The following is a 20,781-nucleotide window of genomic DNA, read 5'->3' as shown; positions in this document are numbered from 1 at the left end:
ATGGAGAACGGAGACCGAAGACCTGAAAACCGGAGAGCCGAAACTGAAGGACTGCCGGTTTCACTGCCAATTCGCAGTGATGGTAAAGGTATGGCTTTGTTTACCTAGAAGATTACTTAGTATACCCTAATACCATGTACCCAAGAACAATGTTTCTTAATATGATGAATAGGAAAGATATTATTTTTGGAACATAAAGTGAGACTTTAAAAAAAAATTAAACAAATAAAAGTATCAAAAATATCTTTAGCCTTTACAAAAGAAAATATTTTAGTAAGTATACAAATTAAAGATCTGCTTTGAATAAAAACCCTTTTCTACAAATAAAACTGTATCTTTTTCTTCCATGGTTATACTTCATAATTCATTGTCGCTTTTCTAATGCAAATACATTAATCACTGTTTGCAGTAATAAATAAACAAGTAATTAGGTACAACCGCCCAGATATCTCCCATCACTGCTCACGGAGTAAAAATGGTAGAGTAATTATTATTGCACGGCTTTATTTTCTAATGCCGTTTCCCTCCTATAAATAGCTGCGTGTGCGGCGCTGATAAACCCACCTCGAGCCATCGGAATCGGAATCGTCATGGAGTGGAATGCACCTGCTATATGACTCGGATCCGAAACCGAATCGGAGTCCAAATGCAGCTCCCCAAAATGCTTGTCTTGGCGCTAACGAGAGCATAACTTGATGGGGGCTCAAAACACCCGAAGGGGAATTGCGTTCGTTTGGATTGCTTTGGCTTGAATGCGCCGGGATTGCATGTTGCAAATTGCCGCATTAGTGACTGCACTTGAAGCCGAACCACCCGGGATGTGGAAGCCAGCGGGCCGGGACTATCACCCGAAAAAAATAAGCGTTTGGCTTAATTGGAGCTGCGGCTGAGTACGCAGATATTTTTGCGGAATGACGTAGCCGTGGTCCCAAAAAGAAAAAAATGGGGGGCACAAAAGGTGTGAATGAATGGCCTTTGTTCGCATTGATTTTCCTTTGCCTAATATTTAACCTACATTTTATGGCCCGACGCTCGAATTTCGGTGACACACTTTGGGCCACAGGAAGTGACTTGGCCGGCTTTTATTTTCTTCTTGTTGTGGCCATGACGCGTGTGCGGAGTTGGCCGGCTTCGAGTTGGGCTCCGCAGTATTTCGCGAATTGGCTTTTTTAAAACCGTTAGCCGCGTTACACGCAGTATTCATGCATCTCATTAAGTCTCGGTCACACTTGAGCAACGTCTTTTAATTACTGCCACGTCCACACTACAATCATTTTAGCCCAAGAAGCGAATTATATAATTTACTTTTCCGTTAGAAGCCATTTGATGTTTGGGTTTAAAGTTTACACTAATTCCAAAATAGAATGTATTTGCTGAAAAGCCGCAACAAATAATGGAAACGCGACGGAACGTGGCCGCTGCCTAACTTAAACTGATGGCCGCCCAGCGGTAAGTGAGCAAAAAGGAGGCCTTCAAGAGAAATATTGCCTACACTTCAAATCCAAAACAGCGAAACAGCACACAATGCCCCACACACACACACACAAACACACAAGAGTTTTTCACACGCAGACCCGCTGAGATATTGAGACTAGTGGCGAACTGAAAAGCCGAAAAGAAAAGCGACCAAATTCGCCGTGAGTTTTCCACTTTTCGCCGCTTTGCGAGGCGGCTGCATTAGTTGTTTGCATGTTTTGTTCATCTGCTCGGCGTTTGCTTCTTTTTCTGCCTCTTAGACAACTTTTGATTATTTCCCCTGGCAGGCAACTGTGACACCTGTTGTTATGTCTGTGGCACGCGATATTCGAACACTTGCACAAAATGCCTTCGTCGAGGAGCTGGCTAATTTTTCATATTTTTCGGGATGCCTCACGGTTCGATGGCAGTGATCTACTAAGTGCACGCATGTTAAACCAACACGCACTTTTACTCATTTCACTTTAACCACTTTATGCACTCACTTTTAGTGTAGGATAATATAGTGAAAGCTGATTTGGAAGTTCCACCTAATACATACTTAATAAGCTGATTAATAGATTAAAAAAATCTTTGAAATATTCAACATTTAATGTCCGAATAAAAATATAATATTTTATCAAGAAATAAAATACTTTAATCAAGATAAGAAAAACGAATCTTGTCATTTTAGTTATGACAAAAAAATTAATTTATTCAGTAATAGATCAACTTTAAGATAACCAAAAATTAACACTATTTTAAATAGATCCCTCCTCATAAATATTCCCATAATGTCCGGCTAACAACAGCCCCACTGAGTATAACCCCTTGCCGAGTACACTGCACTTTTCCTTGGCTTTGGAATAGGGTCAAAACCGCAACAAATTCCGCGTTGCCTTGTGCAGCGGCTAGGAGTCAACAACACTTGGCCCGAAGCGCCTCCTCCTCGGCCAACCGGGCACTGTTGCAACATCGAGACAACAACGGCAATGGCAGCAATAACGCTTAAAGACAGGTATGTGTGCAAACACAAGCCAACTAACCCACATGAACCCTCGAATCGGGGGGGATTTTTAAGTGGCAGTGCCGGAGAAATCCTTGGCTAATGTCGTGTTAGCCCCCTCCGAAAACCGCCTCTTTGCTACCAACTCAGAGCCCCCAGTCCAGCAAAAAGTGGAGTCACGGAGTCACAACTCTGGGAATTCCTAGAGACATCTATGAGTTAATTGTTTTACGTCCTTTTTTCACAACGGAACTTTTTTTTTACTTTAAAGGTTTTCGATTAAACGGGGGGTTTTCGTTTTAGCCGCACAGTATTGGAGTTTTATTTGATTTTAAATCGCTCGTTACTTGTAGAGTTATTGCCAAAAAACTTTGAAACAAAAAAGGATGAATACCCAAAAAATTCAACGCGCATTTGCATCGATTCGATGCACCGCACTTGCCGTTCGTAGAAAAACTAATCCGCCGTGGGCAAATACCTTCTTATACATCGTCCTGCGCTCTGGAAACTCCACAACTGACCACTCGGATCCGAAGAAAGTGCCGAAGAAACCGCCGAGGGAGTGGGGCTAGCCGAAGCTCCGGGCTTGGCCAGTTGGACGGGGTGTACTACGTGGGTCAGTAAACCTACTTCCGGTTGACATAAATACGCCTTGGACATGAAAACTTGGCACTGGCGGCGCGCCGCAAGTTGTTTTTATTGTTTCAAACTTTTTTGCCATGACTCAAGACTCGAGACAGGTGGACAACGTGAAGTCCACGAATGCAGGTGTGCAGATTTGATTTTCCATTCTGGGAGGTAATTCCACTTCCCCCACCAGAAGATCCTCTTGCAATCTAATCTGGGCTTGGCTAATCATATTTTGGCCATGCTGACCCTAATCAATTATGCCAAGCCCAGGTAGGAAAATTCATATAATTTCAAACTGCACCTCTGCTCAATTGGGAGCGGCGAGTAATTTTCGCCTGCAATAAGATTTTCCCACGCGATATTTAACTTTGCCAGGCTCCTCTTTTTTGTCAGTTGTGTCCTTTACACTATATTTTCGTGTCCTTATGAGGGGGAAGAACATCCTAGTTTGACCCACATCGGCACAAATTAATATCAATTGTGGCTGGCAGATTGCGTGTGCGAATATACGAATCCCACCAAGAAACAGCTGGTCGCGGGGATTGAAAGGCATTCAATTGTAATTGGCTGTGACCGAGGATTACACAATGACTAAGCGGTACTCCCTGGCGAAATTAAGTAATAATTATTATGATGTGTATACGCTTATAAATACCCAAACACGGTAAATAAAGGTCACATTTAGTAGGACGCGGTCTAGGATCCAGCGGTCCCGATTTTATGACCTCTTTACTGGGCTAGTAATTGAGTAATTGTAATGAGTATATTAGTGGGAAACCCCACAGACCGGCTTATAATTAGAGGCCATGGGTAGAGATCTTAAAAAATTCGAGTGTTTTGAATTTGTTTGAATTTGTGAATAAATTAAAAATTGTGGGGCTGTAAATACATTTTGTGCCAAAAGAATCCTCTATTTAATGTCTTGTGAAAGTAGTTGAATTTGATGCCCAAATATTATTTATACTTAACAATCAAGAGATTTAAGAAATATACATAACTAAGGACTAAAAGAATATCCTGCTGGACCTTCTCGCTTCTGTCTTTCGACTCCATGTTTATATAAAACGGCGAGATTCATCTCGATTGTGTTGACCTGATCCTGCAGGTAATCAATATCGTGTTCGTGCTGCAACCGCTGTTTCACAAGGCTTACGATGTCCTTTCTGATGAAATCTTCCGCCTCAGGCAGCTCAAATTCCATTTGCAAGCCCGTACTGACTTGAAGAGTCACCTTCTCCATCGGCAGTACTGTTGCCCATCTAAACACACCCGGGGTTATGGGCATTAGTGCTTGGAACTCCTCGCCCGGTTTGCCAATAAATTTGTTCACCAGCTCCAAGTTGTTCTTGGCAGCTTCTAAACGCGTTAATACTGAGGTAAGATCAGTCTCCAACTTGGCAGCCAATTCATTGTATTGCAAATAATAGATGCGTTGCAACTTCACTGCCACTTGGACATCCGAAAAGAACTCGGGCTGGGCAATGTACCCCTCGACATCACTTATTAGTTTGGCCTCTGGGATGGCCATGTACGATTTTCGGTCGCCAAGAGGGGGTTGCTCCACTTGCTCTATAAATGAGAACATGTTGAATAAGTTTAACGAAGTGTTAGCAGTAAAAATTGAGACATTTACACATCACAATTTTTGAATCTTTGAAAGCTTGAACAAAGAACAATAAATAAATCTTATAAAAAATTTCTGCAGATTTATGAAATAATCATTACACTTAAACGCTTTCAAATTACGTCAGCTTAAAATCCAGCATGGTCTTTATTTTGCAAAAATGTTATTGTGATTACTTAGGCCTAGAGTACATATTAATGTATCAATAATTTAAAAGCGCATTCACATAGATCCTAATCAAATATTGTCATAGTCTTCGTCTAATTCGAAAACGGTTTCAGTGGGAGTTGCTGATGCCGCGGCGGCCTTTGGAATGATGGGAGCGCTGCTCTTTCCAACCATTTGGTTCACATTGTTATTATCCGCCGGCGTGGCCGGTGCGAATCCAATTGAGGTGGGCATTTGGCTGCCCGTCGCTCCGGTGGCCACGATATTCGTCAGATCGATATTGATAACCGGAGCGGCGATGTCGAAGTTGAATGCGCCTGAACCGGTACCTGAACCCGACCCAGAATCAGAAGCATCCGGGGTGCAGAAGTTCGCCGTGGGCATTTGCATCTGCACGTGGCTGTAGTCGATCTTGACGATCGGTTTATTGAGTTCGTAGCTGCAGATCGGGGCAGGTATGGCAGTGTCGAGCTGCACCGGCTGCTTCTTGAGGTGATTGGGCGGTCTGCCGCGAGGCGTGTAGGCCGGCGTGGATTCGGAGCGGGCCAGCTTGGCGGGCAGGGTGGTGGTGGTGGGTAGATTTGGATGGGTAGCGCTGTGCTGCGTCTGGTAGTGCCGCTTCGTTGGGCCTCCTACGCCAGTTCCAGCTCCATTATTCAGACTCATGGAGCGCATGTAGGCGGCGGTTCCGTTCGCCTGCGAGCGCATGGACGTCGAAGGCAGGCTAAGATCATATGGCGTGTCCGAATCGGGGTACTGATCCTCTGGCGAGCTGCGCAGCACATCGTCCTCGTTGTAGGCCGCCTCCTCGGCCACACTGATGTCGGGTATGTTGCGCACCAGCTCCTTGAGGAAGTCGAACCGTTTTTCAGACACGATGCACTGCCGCATGTGCGATGGCGATAGCGTCTTGGCGTTGCGCGCATTTGTGATGCGCAGCGTCTTGGTCAGCAGCGATTCCACGAAGAGCTCCAGAGTACGCGAGATGATAACGGGCACCGCCTGGGCCACTTTTCCGATCTCCTCGTCGCTCTGCATTATCTTCTTGATGCGGCCCTGCAGAAAGGAAATGGTTTTATAGTACAGAAATCACACCCGGTTCGTTATGTTTTTTTCGAGCCTCTGATTATGCGAGGTGTGTGTATGTATGTACACATGCACGGAAAACTGATAACCCATCTTCGGCGTTCAGGGCCGCCAAATAGCGGCGACTTTTTGTTTCGTTTAACCGCGATTTCCACTTACCGCCGGAAAGCGTGCGTTGTATTTTTTCTTTTTCGACGGCATTTTCCGATTTGTGAAGTAATCGTCCGAGTCCTCGAGAAATAAAACAAATGTGTGTGTGTTTTTCACCCAGAACAGTTCCTTGGTGCCCAAAATGTTTTCGTTGTTGGGTGAATGACAGTTACTCTAGCAGCAGGCGGGACATTCACAGGGAGTAGCTTGGGAAACAAAAAATATCTATTTTAGTCTTCAAAAAAATTACGATTCAACAGTCATGTTGATACTCTTTGTTGTTATCTATTTGATGGTATTCTATTTTGCCTTTATTTATTAGTTCGCAAATCGTGTACATAAAAGCTTGAGCGATCTGGCAGCCTTGTTCTAAAGCATTGTGAATGGCAAGAACTAAGGGGAAGAAGCAGCGCACTTGACAGCCTATGTTTCTCACGTATTGCTTTATAAATTTAAAATCACTGGATTTAAGCTCAGGATTTCATGTCTAACACGCGCAAGGATCCTTGCAAAGCCAACGCCTGCCGCATACAAGCTTGTTTGAACGGTGAGTTCTGCAAACGACTTATTTTCAATGGTTATGTAAGCTAGCGGCACTCTATTACAGAGAATAACTACCAGGAGGACAAATGCTTGAATGTCCTAGAGGACATGCGCCAGTGTTGTTTAAAGTGGCATAAAGAATCGCTTTGCTGCAGTGGAATCGATCTGGAAAAGCCCTATTTACCAGAAGGCTCTAGGGGAAAAAACCAAACCGGCAAGTCGTAAGTCCTTGCTGAATGTTAATCCTTTTGGACGTTTTATTATTCCAAATTTTTGAAGGAACAAATAATGACCACACCGCAGTATAAACCACCAAAGGAAATCCAAGACTTACTCGATAAAAAGGAACAGCAACAGGCTTATCAACGCAGGCGAACGGCTGTTCTGCCCAAGCGCTCGTGGATCCAACGAAATCCACGCCTCTTCCAGATCTCCTTCCTTACCGGCTCATTGCTGATCTTCTTCTCTAAGCCACTGTACGACTGCTTTATCGCCGATCAGTTGCCGCCGCTGGAGACCAAGGTGCCGCCGCATAAGCGCTAAAGGAATGGAATCTGTGCGCAAGGCCAACCAACGACTCCGCAATTATCCGATTCTGCTAGGCAAGTGCGCGGACAAGGCCACAGCTTATGCGGTCTGCGTGTCGCGAGATCTGAACGTTCAGCACAAGATTTGCGACGCCGAGTTCAAGGAGTTCCTCAACTGCATCCGCAAAAGTGCCTTGGAAATGAAGACCAAGCTGTAGACAAAATAAAACAATAAACAGAATGACGCAAACGAAAGTTGCAACTGCGGGATGGCAGCGACTGAGTCGTCGCATCTTACAGACAAGCTTTAAAACCCATATCCTTATCTCCGCCTTGCTGCGGCTTGCTTTAATATGCTACGGACAAATACACGACAGTCAGTCCGCCGTGCCGTACACGGATATAGACTACAAGGTTGTCACGGATGGAGCTCGACAAGTGCTGGCGGGAGACACGCCTTTTGCAAGGCACACGTACCGATACAGCCCGATAATGGCCTACCTACAGACCCTCAATATCCTGCTCCATCCTGCGTGGGGCAAGCTTTTATATGCTACATTTGATCTACTCATCGCCACGCTAATTTATCGTCTGGTGCACATGGAAATCAAGAGTCAATACCAAAAGACAGTGCAGCACCTGCTCAGCAAGTTTAACAGGCCGCGAGAGTCCGACCAATCCCTGGATGCTCTGGATGCAAGAAGTCATCCGGAGAACTTAGCCCGCGCATCCGCTTGCTTTTGGCTATACAATCCATTAACGGCTGTAATATCCACCCGTGGCAGTGGCGACTGCTTCTCCAGCTTTTTTGTGATTCTTACCATTTACCTGCTGTTAAAATCAGAGCACAACGCAGCTCGGAGTAGCTGGCTAATATTTGGAGCAGGATTATCCCACGGGTTGGTGATCCACCTCCGTTTGTATCCGTTATTGTTTAGCTTGGCTTACTACTTATCGCTGTCAACGCGACTAATTCAAACTCCCCTTGATTTCCTGTGCCAAATCCTGCGTCCCAACAAACAACAGATGTGCCTGATAATCGGAACACTTGTCAGTCTGGTAGCCTTCACCTGGACCTTTTACTCAATGTATGGTTGGGAGTACATTTACGAGGCCTATCTGTACCACTTTGTACGCAAGGACCCGCGCCACAACTTTTCGCTGCAGTTTCTGCTACAGTATCTGGGCAGCGCGTCGAGTGTGCCCGAACCATCCGCTATCCTGAAGTCCCTGGTCCTGGCTCCTCAGTCTCTGCTTATCCTGTACCTAAGTCTAAGCTTCGGCCAGTTTCGGCAGACGCTTCCGTTCTGCATCTTTGCCGTGGCGTTTGTCATCGTCACCTACAACTCTGTGGTAACCTCGCAGTACTTCATCTGGTACCTGGCTATCTTACCACTCTGTTTGAACAATTTCAAGCGGCTTTCGTGGCGAAAGTGCTTCAGTCTCCTGTTTCTTTGGCTGCTTGCCCAAGCGCTGTGGCTGCTGCCCGCCTATTTGCTGGAGTTCCGGACGTGGAACACCTTTTACTGGATAGGACTGCAAGGAGCCGTGTTTTTCGCCACCAACGGCTACATTCTGGAGCAACTGTTGAGTCACTATGGGTTCACCCAATTTAAGATAAGCTACAGAAAGTTACTGTAATCAAACAATCGAGCATGCTTTAAGTATGCCCAAAAAATCGATTTAATACAAAAATTAAAAGATATCACAATTTACACTAGTGGAAAATTAAAATCAAAAGTTTGTATCTAGCTCTTCATTGAGTTTAAGAATTTAATGTAATTGAAAAGCCTTTCGTGTTCTTCGATCCGCAATGCGTGAACTCTGTCTGAAATGCCCCAGACATCCTTATGTCCGATCATATCAGTCTCAAAAACATTTCCCAGCTTGTTCCATTCCACATCGGTGAACTTTTTCTGAACTCGGCGGTACAACGCCCTCGCGCAGACTGTTTGTACACTTATGTTGTTGACATATTTGTACTCCTTTCGATTCTCGTAGAGCGATCTTGTATGGTTGTAATCCTTTCCGAGCTCCTTTTCCGTCGTTATGAACATGTGATAGACGCGCTTTCGACTCGCCGGCTTCTCGAGGCAGAGGAAACAAAGGTATTGTGTTTCTTCAGCTATGTTCGGTTTCGGGGCAGGGGGAACAGTGCTTTTAAGTAGAATCCTACTTAAAATCTCTGGAAATGTGTTCGGATTCACTTTGGGTGCCTCTGAAATCGGTGCAGCCGACTTCTTTTTTCCCCTAATACGTGGAGTAGTCCTATTCGGTTTAACTCTTCCTGATATATTCAGCACTGGTAATTCCGGTGACTCAGTTTTAATATTGCTTGGAGACGAGGGTGTGTTATTCTTTACTTGAGCTTCAGCTTCCATGATATTAATTTTGGGATATTTTATTTTTTTATTTTAGACCACTCTTGTTGACGTTTACGCAACTACTGAATAAAGATGACCAAAAGCAACGTATTAAATGGAGGGATTGTTTTGCAGTAAATCGAAATTGGTACGAATGATTTCACGGGGAGATTTTAGTTTCCGGGGCGCCAAGATTTGAGGACATATTTTGGGTAATTGGCCCAAAATAAACACTTTTTAATAAATAAAATTTTTCGATTTCTCGCACCGTTTACGAGATATCGAGCCCTAAATTTCGGATTATAGTGAGGGCTGGTAGCAGGCGAAATTACTTATTGCACATATTTTTCCTGGAACTTTCAAGTTTTGCGGTACTTTCGGTCGAAGACGAACACTTAAATTTATTTGTTCAGTTTTTAGCTTAGTTTTTTTTTATAACAATTGCCTCAAAAAATAATATAGCATATGTATCAATGCATAAGTGCGCGCGACTTATGCATTGATACATATGCTATATTATTTTTTTGAGATAATTTTTATAAAAATAAAATTTTGGCCAATTTTCAGTTTTTAGCTTAGTTTTTTTCTATAACAATTACCTCAAAAAATAATATAGCATATGTATCAATGCATAAGTGCGCGCGCACTTATGCATTGATACATATGCTATATTTATTTTTGAGATAATTTCTTTAAAAAAATTGTTTTTGCCAGTGTAACGGCCGCACTACAAGCCGATATTTAAGGCTCGATATCTCGTAAACTGTGCGAGATATCAAAAAATTTTGTTTATTAAAAAGTGTTTATTTTGGGCCAATTACCCAAAATATGTCCTCAAATCTTGGCGCCCCGGAAACTAAAATCGTGCCGATTTCACAACAAAAGTTCACGAGCAAAGCACAAAATTAGTGGTGGAGTTTGTATATAGCTCTGTTTATAGTTCCAAGAGAATGGCAATCATATGCTCACTGATTAGGGTGGACCTTCATTCCGCTAGTTCAGCATTTAAACATTTTTACAAAGTTAAATTAAGTAGTTGTTATTGTTTTTAAAAACATTAGAAACAAGTGATAAGCCTATAACATATTGTTTCAAATGAGGTTGAGTTACTCGCAAGTAAAAGCTATTTAGGATATAAAAGATGTTTTCTTCAGATATAATTTTATTGACTTTTAATAATACAATAAAAAAGAAATGTAATACAACTTATTTAGCTATCTGTGACGCTCAAAAATTTCATATAATTGAATAGTTGTTCGATTTCCCCTTTTTGTATTTCATATAATTTATGTGAAATTATCCAAATATCGCTGTCTTTAACTTTTGCAGTCTCAAAAATATATCGCTGCTTGTTCCACTTCACATCGGTTAGTTGATTTTGTACTCTATGATAGAAGGATCGTGCACAAAGAGCATTTATAGTTATCTTGTCCACTATCTTAATGTCCTTTCTGTTTTCGTAAATTTTTCGAATTTTCGTAAAGTCATCCTCACACTCCTTTTCGTTTGAGACAAACATGTGATATACTCGTTTTCTCAAATCCGGTTTCTCCAAGCACAAAACACAGAGCATTTGTTGAAAATCCGATGGATTATCTTTTGGAAAAGCTTTTGGTGTATCATTGCTTTTAAGCAGGATCCGTCCAACAATCACTGGAAATGATGTGGTGTTAATTTTTGGCGGCTCGGGAATTATGGGAGTTACAGGCGGTAGCTGAGCTTTTTTTCCCCTTATGCCGATCGTTTTTGTTTTTTTTGTTCCAGAAATATTAAGTACAGGGGTTTCCAATTGTTTTGTCAGAAAATCGGGGGTACTATTATTTGCTTCAGATTCTTTTTCCATCGCTGAGATAGTTGTTATTTACTTTGTACTTTCTTTCTTAACGTCTATGCCAATACTGAAAATTAAAGAAACTTGCAGTGCGACCTGACCCACACAGAAATAATTTCACATTTGACAATAATCAAAAGCTCAAACTTTGTCATCGTTTTGATTGGCTTTTTACAGATTAGAGTAAGCTTTTTTCTTAGATTTTATTTTTGAACAGAAATTTATTTAAGAAATTCAATATCACAATTTAGACCAACGTGTTAACTCTGTGCTTAATTACTTGTGACAGTCAGAAACTTAATGTAATTGAACAGTTTTTCATCATCCTCCTTGCGCATCGCATTTAACCGTCTTGAAATCGCCCAAATATCAGTCTCTGCAATCATCTCAATTTCGAAAACATTGCCCTTTTTGTTCCAAACAGCATCGGAGAAAGCTTTCTGAACCTTACGATATAAGGTTCTTGCACAGAGTGTGTTCTCGCTTAATTGATTCACGATCTTAATGTCCTTTCGATTTTCGTAAATTTTTCGCACTCCATCGTAGTCAACTTGAAGATCCTTTTCGTTGGACAAGAACATATGATATACTCTTTTTCGAGTGCCGGGTTTTTCCAGATAAAGAAAACAGAGATATTGCGTATACGCCCAAATGTCATCCTTAGGAGGTGCAGGAGGAACATTGCTTTTCAACATCACTCTGCTAAGAACTAAAGGAAAGGTTGTCGTATTAATTTCTTCCTTAATTCGTGGGGGCCCACGACTAGGCTTTGCTCGTTCAACATTTATTGACGGTAATTTGTTTAACTTATTTCCGTAGACTCCGGATGTCTCCTTTTGGTTTGCCATATTTAACACTTTTTTCAACGATATTTGGAAGAGCACTACACGAAAAACTTGTAATGTACCAGTTAAATATTGTTTTGTTGATACTAAAGCACACCCATACATTTCACAACAAAAAGCTTACACTTAAAAATCATTTAGAGATGGTATCTTTTTTTTGTATAAAAAATATTTACAAATTCCAAGGCAATAAAAAGTAACTTCTCTTCTTAAATACCTGTTCAACTTTTTTATAATTATTCTTAGTTTTTACTTAGGTAACTCAAATATTACAAAATGATTTCATGGCATCGAAAACAAGCTATATTCCTATATTTGTTCACTTTTTATTGAAATTTGTATTTAGATAACACAGATATTGATAAATTTCCACTTGTTCCTCATGTAGAGCATTACTAACTGTTTGTTTTATAAAGTCCCTCGAATGTTTTTTATACTTCGCAACGTTATCAGTTATCCAGTGGTCCTTGCTTATTCGATCCTTGACACGTCGTAGAACACCTTTGGCTTCGAAAGTAGGTCCATTTATTAGCCAGGCAAATCTTTTAGACTCGGCTCCGAACTCGTAATAATGGTGATCATTCTTCTTGAATTCATTTGCTCCAAACCTTTCGATAGCATTATCATCAGGTGCACTTTTCAATGGCTTTGCCCCATTCAGTAGAATTTTTTGCAAGTGTTCCTCGAAATCCCACTGCAAATAGGCTTTGCGGTTATGAGTGATTGGTTTCAAATTTTCGCTGGTCTCGGTTCCGATAGCTAGAACATCTGATTTCGACGTCATCTTGCCTTCGCTTATGTTGACTGATAAAGTTAAAAAATGATTTTGACTTGGTGACTATTTTGTATCACAATTTTATTTATTTGTTTACTAATGAAATATTTCGAAAGCTTTTACTAAAAGCACAAAATTAGTGATGGTGGTTTTCTGTTTAAAAAAGCTTGTGAATGGTTAGTAACATATGTTGTTAAGCTAGGGTGGACTCAACCTTTTCCGATATTATATTGAGAAAAATTTTGTTTTTAATTTAAAAAAAAAACAAAAATTGAAGGTTTTAATAGTTTTTGTTTACTTTTAATTTATTTGTTTATATTTTTTACTAAATATTTTTAACGATTCTCCTGTAGATAGCGCAAATAATTGTATATTCTGAATTCCTCCTCCGATAAGGCGTCCCAAACAATTTGTTGAATTTCTGCCATTGAGTTGCGATGGTACTTAATCACACTCTCATTTATCCAATGTTCTTTACTTATCCGGTCCTTGACAATTAAAATAAGCCCTTTTGGGTCAAATGCTGGTCCAGATAAAATAATCCCTTTTGTGTAATCGTCTGGCCGGAACTCGTAATATTGAGTTCCGTTTCTTATAGTGCTTGTTGCGCAAAATCTCTCCACTGAATCCTCATCCGGGTTACTTTTCAGAGGACTTGAGCCGGATAGTAAAAGTTTTTGTAAGCGTTTGGTAAACTGTTCTTGAAAATTTCCTTTCTGAATTTGAACCTCGGACGCCTTGCTCAAAAACACTTCGTTCTTCGGTCCAGTTGATATAATATTTGTACTTGATTCCATAATGTGCTGTTTACCTATGATTCGCTTGAGATTATTTATCTGTATATGTAGTTACTAAAGTGGTTTCGCAATAAAACTTAAATTGAACTTGTGTATTAGCGACCAAAGCTCCAACGCGCGCAGGTGATTGGCAATTAGGGTGAACTTTTTAAATTTAACGATACTTCTATCTGCTAGTTTTGACAATATTTCTGATATGAATATTTTATTTATATAAAACTGTTTTTTCTCCTGGCTGTTTAAAATTCTACCAAATTCTCTATTACTTAAAAAAAAAACACCTAAATAACGTCATAATTGCCAATTAAAGCGACCTTGTCGATGAGATTAAAAAGCAACTCACCAAAGAACAATAAAAATCCACTTCAGTATATGATAAAGTTTTGAACGCCCTAGAAAGTGCGCATTTCACTCGCATTTAGTATGGGTATAAGATTACTTTTTTGATATATTGCCTTCGGCTAGAAATATACCCAACCACAAGACAACTTAAAGTTAAAACAGAAAACTGAAAATAATATTTTTTGGCAATGCGAAATGGTTAAATCTTTTCATTAGTAAATTTCTTATAAAGAAATCTTTGTTGGTTCCAAATAACTGTCGCGAGGTGTTATCTTTGATTTTGTTTACCTAAAAAGGTCATTTAAAATTTATCATTACCAAAAACCCCTTCAAAAACTGTTCACACCTTATCAAGTATCTGCCAGAACACGTAACAAACGTTTATTTGTTTCGTTTCAGAACGGGAAAAACAGCAAACAAAAAACGCCTCTCTCTGATCTAAATAACAGATAAAACAACCTGGCATCGGTGATTTTTTCGTCGGAGTGGCATTAGTCGGGTATTATAAGCGTGCTTGATAGCAGCTGCAGGTGCCAACGGTTGGGTGATGATGGCTTGTGGGGGTTTTTCTTGGCTCGCGCACAATTTCTCCATTCGCTGTCTGTGTGTTCTGTAACTACGCCGAGGCATATCTGAAACTACACACGATCCAGCTGATATAATACCTAGCGATTTGTACTTAATTTGGCTTGTTATTACATTTTTTTCGACTTTACGACTGAGATAGCTGCAGAAAAGTCCCCGTTTACTGCCCTAAAATTGCGATGTAGCAAATAAATCATTCTGTTTTGTACCGAAGAGATAATTGATTTGTCAACAAAAATGCACCTTGAAAATATAACACGAAAAAAGACCCGTTTACGCAATTGGCAGTAGTGCACCCTTTTCCCATTTGCTTTCTATAGCTCTTGCTACATATAAAACTTCGGTGCTTTCCCCACGCGAACAAACATTGACCCAACTGTTTACATTGAAGCGTGTTTATCCAAACGGTGATCTGGATTCATACGTTTTATATATCCAGGTTCTGTTCGCCACCGAGCTCGCCAATCAACTGAAATCGAAAACGCAACCAGAAAGCTGAACTTGAAACAAAAGCAGTTAAAGCCGAGATCGAGCAAAATACGATTTTAAATCGTAAGCTTTCGGGGGGCGAATCGAATTGAATGCTAATAAAATCATATGTGCGAATTGCAAGTGCGAGTTTTTTGTTTGTAAACAAACAGGCTAACAAATCGACTAGGAAACGATTGCTCCAGCTTCATAAAATCCACTTGGCAACCGGTTAAATATTTATCAAGTATGTGTAGATGGGAGTTTTCTGGTGCGGAAAACTTTATCGTCTTATCATCGGGTGGTGTACAAACGCAGGGTTATTACCCCTTTTTTTTGAGGTGGCTCTAATTATGAGCCATTTTGGCACCACATTTACGACCCTATAGCGAAATCAGCAAAATAATATCAAGGGACTTAACGACGATAAGACGAGTTGGCAAAAACCCCCAACAAAATTTGGCTTCACTGCGTTGATAAATTATACACAGCAAGAAGTGAATTTAATTTAATATATTGCCTAATTTATTTGTGATTTCTTGACTTCAGAAAATGTTTTTTTTAGTTACTAGTAAAAAATGTTTTAAAACGAAATATACATATACGTATGGAATAATTAGTAAATAAAGATTACTTTTTTGTGCTAGTGTAGATTAAACACGTTAAAAAATACCTGAGTCTATTTAATTTCAATAATAATATAAAAACGAATTTTGCAATAAATTTAAAATAAGGTTAATTAACTTAGAATTTTGACAATTATTTTATTTAAACAAATATGCTATCTACAAACCCCATATGGACAATTGACTTATGAATAAGAATTAGTAACTCGAACTGATAGCCGAGCCCATTTGGGGGGCCAGCTGTGTGTATTAATCACGCTGAAAACATTTTGAGACCTTATCAAAGGTCTGACAGAGTGCCTAAAATTCGATACTCTCATGCCTACGAGGTGACTTTTATGCCGGCCCTCTGGCAAAACAAAAAAGCCCCGCCGCTAGACTCTCTGGCTGGTATAAAAGCGGCTCCCGAGCGAAATTATCGTTCAATAGCCAAAGTGCCAGCGTATCGTCAACACGGCGAAAGCTAACCCGAAAATCACACTCTCAAAACAAAACAGAAAGCACGGAAGCCAGAGGGAGTCCCCTGACGGAAGCAGACGAACTCCCCTCCAAAATCATTCGATCAGCTGTAACTCACGCAATTGGATATTTTTGACCTCAACCAGCAGCTGTCACATCCAACGGATTACGGATTGCTCATCGTTTAGAGTGTTCCCCCAGAGACAGAGAGAAAGAGAAGGAGCTTTCGCAGAGCTAGAGAATGAGATAACTGACCACCGAACTCAGTGGCGGTGATTTTTGCGAGTGATTAGCATCGGAAAGAAACGAAATCTGAGGTAATTCACACGAAAAGATGGGCGTTCGTGTGATAGAAACTGATTCGGCAAGCGATTCGTACGATGATGACGAGTGCTCCAAATGCCAGAAAGAGCAAAGTAAATCCCCCAATAAAACCAAGAGAAGTAGTTCACCACCGGAAGCAACTATCTATGCCAGCAAGGATCTGGTTGGCAACTGCAAAGAGTATCGCATCGAGAACAATACTAAGGATCTGAGAATAATTGGAAATGGCAACCGGATACGAATTGTTAATAATTCCGGTAGCCTGCAAGTAATTGGCAATGCCACCAGGCTAAAAATCCAAAGTAATAGTGGATCCCTGAAGTACACGGGAAACGATGGCAGGATCTACCTGGGTAGCGATTCTAAGCAGCAATTTGTGGATTATATCGGCTGCAATGGATTGCTCAAGGTGGTCAAATCCCTGGATCTTAGCGGTGGTGCCAAGCGGAAGCCCAGTAATCGATCCAAAACCTCGAAGCCAGTGGATCCCAGTCAAAGTCAAAGTAATTCCGGTGGCATTGAGATCGACAGCAATTTGACGATCCATAATGGAGCTGGGAATATTGTGATCAAAAATGCCATTAACGTGAGCATTTAAGCAAGGAGCTCTCTAAGTCATATAAGGCCAAAGATTAATGTAACACAGTTCTTGCCGCCGAACTTGAAGGTTCCTACTGACTGCATATAGTCATTTAGTCTAGTGAGTCTACCGACTGCTAAAAATATTTACATCACAACACATACAGCATTGTAAAGTATTAAACGCCACGTCGCTAGTCTAGAATATCCATTAACAATCAATCATATAGCCGCTGATTAAGGAACTTTAAATGTTTAGCCGTAATATAACGCACAGCGAACAAAGCTTAAATACTTCATTCCGAGAATGAATAATCTGATTATGACAAAATAAAAATATATACATACTTAAATAACTATTAACACAAATATTTTTGATGTTTTTCTTTATAACTTGTGCTTACAATGGAAAGGAACCCCCCGAACTAAGCGTACTTCACATTTTCTTTGGAGCTTGGTGAACTACACAGGCAATGAGTAAATTCCAAAAAGTGTTTTCTCAACATAAGCAAATACTCCGCAATCTGCGGTCGGGTCGTACCATTCACAACTTCTTAGAATCGCCTTTTAATCATCGAGATGCTTAATGCACTGAAAACTCGAGCATTGACCTATTTTTGTTGTCGCCGGAAAAAGCACCCGACACATATGTACATACATATATAACATAGAGCACTATCGATATAAGTGCTGATTAATTAAATACATTTCGCTTTTCTATAGGTGCCCTTGGTTACGGACTTTCGAGCGCCGAATATCAATTCTCGGGGGTTTTTATTTTCGGGTTGACAGTGGCATACAAAGCAACAATTCATTACTGAAATTCAAGTGCCACCTTTGCACTCACATTTACTGGTTTCTGGTTTTTGGAATGCCAAATAATAATGAGAGACGAGCAATTAAAGTGCAGTAACTTAAAAGTCTGGGAGACTAAAAGAAAGAAAGGCTTTAATTAAGATCTACAAAGTGTTAATTATCAAAAGCAAAATTTAAATTTATTTACAAAGGCAAGCATTTTTTAAAGCATTTACATAAAAAAAAGTGGATCAGTTGTAACATTACGTGGACATCCATATTTGCACTTCTTCCGGGTTTTTTTAAAGAAAGAATATTTGAGGTAATAATTTTGATGCATACTTGTAGGGATTTCTTTAACAATAAAAATTAACAAATTTAAAAAAAATGTACATACTTTTATGAATAAGATTTAAATTATATTCGGGTTAAATATTAGTGATTTTGTACCAAAAATAAAAAGAAAATAATATAAGATAACGAAATATTTAGTCTTTCAACAATAAACAAAAGTTTTTTAATTATTATCTATTTAATAGAACCAATTTTTACTGTAAAGGTATTCAATGTAACAAAGTTAGTTCTTTTCGACAGAGAATCCGGAATCAATATTTTTATTTTTAAAACTACTGCGCCGATGTAGATTAAACTGCTTTGCCGCCAAGTTATCTGCCAAACGACAATTACCGATAGGCTGCAATGTTATCTTTCGCACTGCGCAACGCGGTTGCCGTGCACAGTCTGGTCACACTTTCCAACCCGCTTCTCTTTGGCGAAATAATATAAACACAAACATTTTGCGACATCTTAAGCAGAAGATAATGTTTGGCGCCACTCAATCGACAAACCGGATGAATGACTTCGAGGTGGCCTCACCGCCAGACGACTCCGTTTCGGCGCTGGAGTTCAGCCCGTCTACGGTGCAAAAAAATTTCCTTGTGGCCGGAAGCTGGGACAGCACCGTACGCTGTTGGGAAGTTGAACAAAACGGGGCCACCGTACCAAAATCAATGAAGACAATGGGAGGACCGGTGCTAGACGTTTGCTGGTCGGACGACGGCAGCAAAGTGTTCGTCGCCTCCTGCGACAAGCAGGTGAAGCTCTGGGATCTGGCCTCCGATCAGGTGATGCAAGTGGCGGCCCACGATGGTCCTGTGAAAACATGCCACATGGTGAAGGGTCCCACATACACGTGCCTGATGACCGGCTCTTGGGACAAGACACTTAAGGTAAGCCTTTCTTATAAAACAAAACTCAGTTTCATTCACAACTCTCCTTTAGTTCTGGGACACACGCTCACCCAATCCCATGATGGCCATCAATCTTCCAGAGCGTTGCTACTGCGCCGATGTAGATTACCCTATGGCTGTGGTGGGCACTGCCAACCGGGGACTCATCATATATTCGCTGCAAAACAGCCCCACGGAGTACAAGCGGCAAGAGAGTCCGCTGAAGTACCAACACCGTGCCATTGCCGTCTTCAAGGATAAGAAGAAGGAGCCAACTGGTTATGCCCTAGGCAGTATCGAAGGCCGTGTGGCTATACAGTATGTTAACCCGGCGAATCCCAAAGATAACTTTACCTTCAAATGCCATCGCTCCACGGGCACTTCGGGCTTCCAGGATATTTATGCGGTGAACGACATAGCATTCCACCCGGTGCACGGCACCCTGGTAACCGTAGGATCGGATGGCACCTTCAGTTTCTGGGACAAGGACGCCCGTACCAAACTGAAGTCCAGCGAGGCAATGGATCAGTCAATTACAAAGTGCGGATTCAATGCCAACGGCCAGATCTTTGCATACGCGGTGGGCTACGATTGGTCCAAGGGTCACGAGTACTTCAATCCGGCTAAGAAGCCCCAGATCTTCCTACGCTCGTGCTACGACGAACTAAAGCCGCGAATCAACTGATCAGAGGATTACTTTAGTTTTAGTGAAAACCCCTACACTTATATGTATTGTGAATAAACAGTTTCGGAGCGAGAGCACAATGGGTTTATTCAATTTAGCTAATGGTGGCCCTTATCGTCGTGTTCCTCGTGGCCGTGACCGTGGCCGCCCTGGCCCTTTCCAATGCCGAGACCGTACTCTATGGCAACGGTAGCCAGGAAGGCGCAGAATCCAACGCCGATTCCGCGGAAGAGGAAAGTGTTCAGGCGGGATCTGTGTGTTCCAAAAGCCTTGGGTTCATAGCGCCAGGCTTCGTTCCTGAAACAGAATAACCAGTGGGGTTAGAACGGCATTTAAGTCTCAAATTTCAAAAGCTTACCTCAGCCATGGATCTTTCAGTCCTTGGCGAGCAAGTGCCTCTTTTACTTCCACCAATTGAGGCACATTCTCTACCTTGTATGTCGATGCATGAGGCACCGTGTAGGGTTCTCCGTGATGTCCGCCCATTGTTAATCTGGAAAAACAAAACATCAGTATCCTCCAGGCGGAATCTCATATGTTTAACCTAGCCCTGAACAATTACATAAGAATGTTTATGTTTGACAAGCTGCAAGGACCAATGTATGGAAAATAACTTTAGAGATTAAGGCACACCTACTATAAATGCAACTACAACTGATTTATCACACCTAAATTCACTTTCTTAATCAAAAAAACAGGGAAAAATAAAATTGCCTAAATACGCACAGTTACCTTAGAGATGAACAGTAGACGATACACTCGAAGAGCTGTTTTATCGATAAATTGCAAGTAGTGACTAAAAAATACTGAATCTAGCTGACAGGTTTGGCGCATCTGTCGCATTTTAAAAATAAACGCCACTTGAATATTTTTCATATTTATTTATTCA

General features: G+C 41.0%; 13 protein-coding genes across 20 annotated transcripts; 6 read left to right on the top strand and 7 right to left on the bottom strand.

The window, feature by feature from the left end:
- Positions 1-3,977: 3,977 nt before the first annotated feature.
- LOC108096808 lies at positions 3,978-4,733 on the bottom strand. The gene has a single exon (XM_017198699.1). It carries the CDS (start codon positions 4,674-4,676, stop codon positions 4,089-4,091), a length of 588 nt encoding a protein of 195 aa, XP_017054188.1. The 5' UTR covers positions 4,677-4,733; the 3' UTR covers positions 3,978-4,088.
- A 100-nt stretch (positions 4,734-4,833) lies between these two features.
- On the bottom strand, positions 4,834-6,288 carry LOC108096805 (dr1-associated corepressor). Its single transcript, XM_017198691.2, has 2 exons — positions 6,129-6,288; positions 4,834-5,939 (listed from the first exon to the last, which is right to left on the bottom strand). Exons 1-2 carry the CDS (start codon positions 6,168-6,170, stop codon positions 4,953-4,955), a joined length of 1,029 nt encoding a protein of 342 aa, XP_017054180.1. The 5' UTR covers positions 6,171-6,288; the 3' UTR covers positions 4,834-4,952.
- Positions 6,289-6,360: 72 nt separating this feature from the next.
- LOC108096810 (cx9C motif-containing protein 4) lies at positions 6,361-7,058 on the top strand. The gene is made up of 3 exons (XM_017198701.2): positions 6,361-6,666; positions 6,727-6,883; positions 6,942-7,058. Exons 1-3 carry the CDS (start codon positions 6,603-6,605, stop codon positions 6,949-6,951), a joined length of 231 nt encoding a protein of 76 aa, XP_017054190.1. The 5' UTR covers positions 6,361-6,602; the 3' UTR covers positions 6,952-7,058.
- LOC108096809 lies at positions 6,951-7,205 on the top strand. The gene has a single exon (XM_017198700.2). The coding sequence runs from the start codon at positions 6,951-6,953 to the stop codon at positions 7,203-7,205; it is 255 nt and encodes an 84-aa protein (XP_017054189.1).
- Positions 7,206-7,209: 4 nt separating this feature from the next.
- Positions 7,210-7,439, top strand: LOC108096811. Its single transcript, XM_017198702.2, has one exon. The coding sequence runs from the start codon at positions 7,210-7,212 to the stop codon at positions 7,405-7,407; it is 198 nt and encodes a 65-aa protein (XP_017054191.1). The 3' UTR covers positions 7,408-7,439.
- LOC108096804 (GPI mannosyltransferase 1) lies at positions 7,430-8,904 on the top strand. Its single transcript, XM_017198690.2, has one exon. It carries the CDS (start codon positions 7,430-7,432, stop codon positions 8,828-8,830), a length of 1,401 nt encoding a protein of 466 aa, XP_017054179.1. The 3' UTR covers positions 8,831-8,904.
- LOC108096806 lies at positions 8,822-10,483 on the bottom strand. 6 transcript variants are annotated; one of them, XM_017198694.1, is made up of 2 exons: positions 10,374-10,483; positions 8,822-9,632 (listed from the first exon to the last, which is right to left on the bottom strand). In XM_017198694.1, the coding sequence occupies exon 2, from the start codon at positions 9,568-9,570 to the stop codon at positions 8,938-8,940; it is 633 nt and encodes a 210-aa protein (XP_017054183.1). In that variant the 5' UTR covers positions 9,571-9,632; positions 10,374-10,483; the 3' UTR covers positions 8,822-8,937. The 6 variants fall into 6 exon arrangements, with proteins under 6 accessions (XP_017054183.1, XP_017054181.1, XP_017054185.1 ...); XM_017198692.1 differs by having other exon boundaries at positions 8,822-9,635; positions 10,421-10,466; XM_017198696.1 differs by having other exon boundaries at positions 8,822-9,635; positions 10,443-10,458.
- A 213-nt stretch (positions 10,484-10,696) lies between these two features.
- LOC108096511 lies at positions 10,697-11,508 on the bottom strand. The gene has a single exon (XM_017198120.2). The coding sequence runs from the start codon at positions 11,393-11,395 to the stop codon at positions 10,763-10,765; it is 633 nt and encodes a 210-aa protein (XP_017053609.2). The 5' UTR covers positions 11,396-11,508; the 3' UTR covers positions 10,697-10,762.
- A 1,026-nt stretch (positions 11,509-12,534) lies between these two features.
- Positions 12,535-13,170, bottom strand: LOC108096926. The gene has a single exon (XM_017198878.2). The coding sequence runs from the start codon at positions 13,010-13,012 to the stop codon at positions 12,548-12,550; it is 465 nt and encodes a 154-aa protein (XP_017054367.1). The 5' UTR covers positions 13,013-13,170; the 3' UTR covers positions 12,535-12,547.
- Positions 13,171-13,274: 104 nt separating this feature from the next.
- Positions 13,275-13,928, bottom strand: LOC108096927. Its single transcript, XM_017198879.2, has one exon. It carries the CDS (start codon positions 13,798-13,800, stop codon positions 13,339-13,341), a length of 462 nt encoding a protein of 153 aa, XP_017054368.1. The 5' UTR covers positions 13,801-13,928; the 3' UTR covers positions 13,275-13,338.
- A 2,317-nt stretch (positions 13,929-16,245) lies between these two features.
- LOC108096524 lies at positions 16,246-17,552 on the top strand. The gene has a single exon (XM_017198205.2). The coding sequence runs from the start codon at positions 16,615-16,617 to the stop codon at positions 17,200-17,202; it is 588 nt and encodes a 195-aa protein (XP_017053694.1). The 5' UTR covers positions 16,246-16,614; the 3' UTR covers positions 17,203-17,552.
- Positions 17,553-18,698: 1,146 nt separating this feature from the next.
- On the top strand, positions 18,699-19,966 carry LOC108096940 (protein Rae1). The gene is made up of 2 exons (XM_017198898.2): positions 18,699-19,207; positions 19,260-19,966. The coding sequence occupies exons 1-2, from the start codon at positions 18,800-18,802 to the stop codon at positions 19,890-19,892; spliced, it is 1,041 nt and encodes a 346-aa protein (XP_017054387.1). The 5' UTR covers positions 18,699-18,799; the 3' UTR covers positions 19,893-19,966.
- On the bottom strand, positions 19,954-20,637 carry LOC108096941 (NADH dehydrogenase [ubiquinone] 1 beta subcomplex subunit 3). 3 transcript variants are annotated; one of them, XM_017198901.1, is made up of 3 exons: positions 20,619-20,637; positions 20,251-20,385; positions 19,954-20,189 (listed from the first exon to the last, which is right to left on the bottom strand). In XM_017198901.1, exons 2-3 carry the CDS (start codon positions 20,376-20,378, stop codon positions 19,991-19,993), a joined length of 327 nt encoding a protein of 108 aa, XP_017054390.1. In that variant the 5' UTR covers positions 20,379-20,385; positions 20,619-20,637; the 3' UTR covers positions 19,954-19,990. The 3 variants fall into 3 exon arrangements, with proteins under 3 accessions (XP_017054390.1, XP_017054389.1, XP_017054388.1); XM_017198900.1 differs by lacking the exon at positions 20,619-20,637 and adding an exon at positions 20,530-20,548; XM_017198899.1 differs by lacking the exon at positions 20,619-20,637 and adding an exon at positions 20,455-20,547.
- Between the last annotated feature and the right edge of the window lie 144 nt (positions 20,638-20,781).

The sequence above is a fragment of the Drosophila ficusphila genome, unplaced genomic scaffold (assembly GCF_018152265.1).
Source record: "Drosophila ficusphila isolate 14025-0441.05 unplaced genomic scaffold, ASM1815226v1 contig_414, whole genome shotgun sequence".
Lineage (NCBI taxonomy): Eukaryota > Metazoa > Arthropoda > Insecta > Diptera > Drosophilidae > Drosophila > Drosophila ficusphila.
The sequence above is the reverse complement of the archived record's forward strand: the minus strand, read 5'-3'. Positions and strand labels throughout refer to the sequence as shown.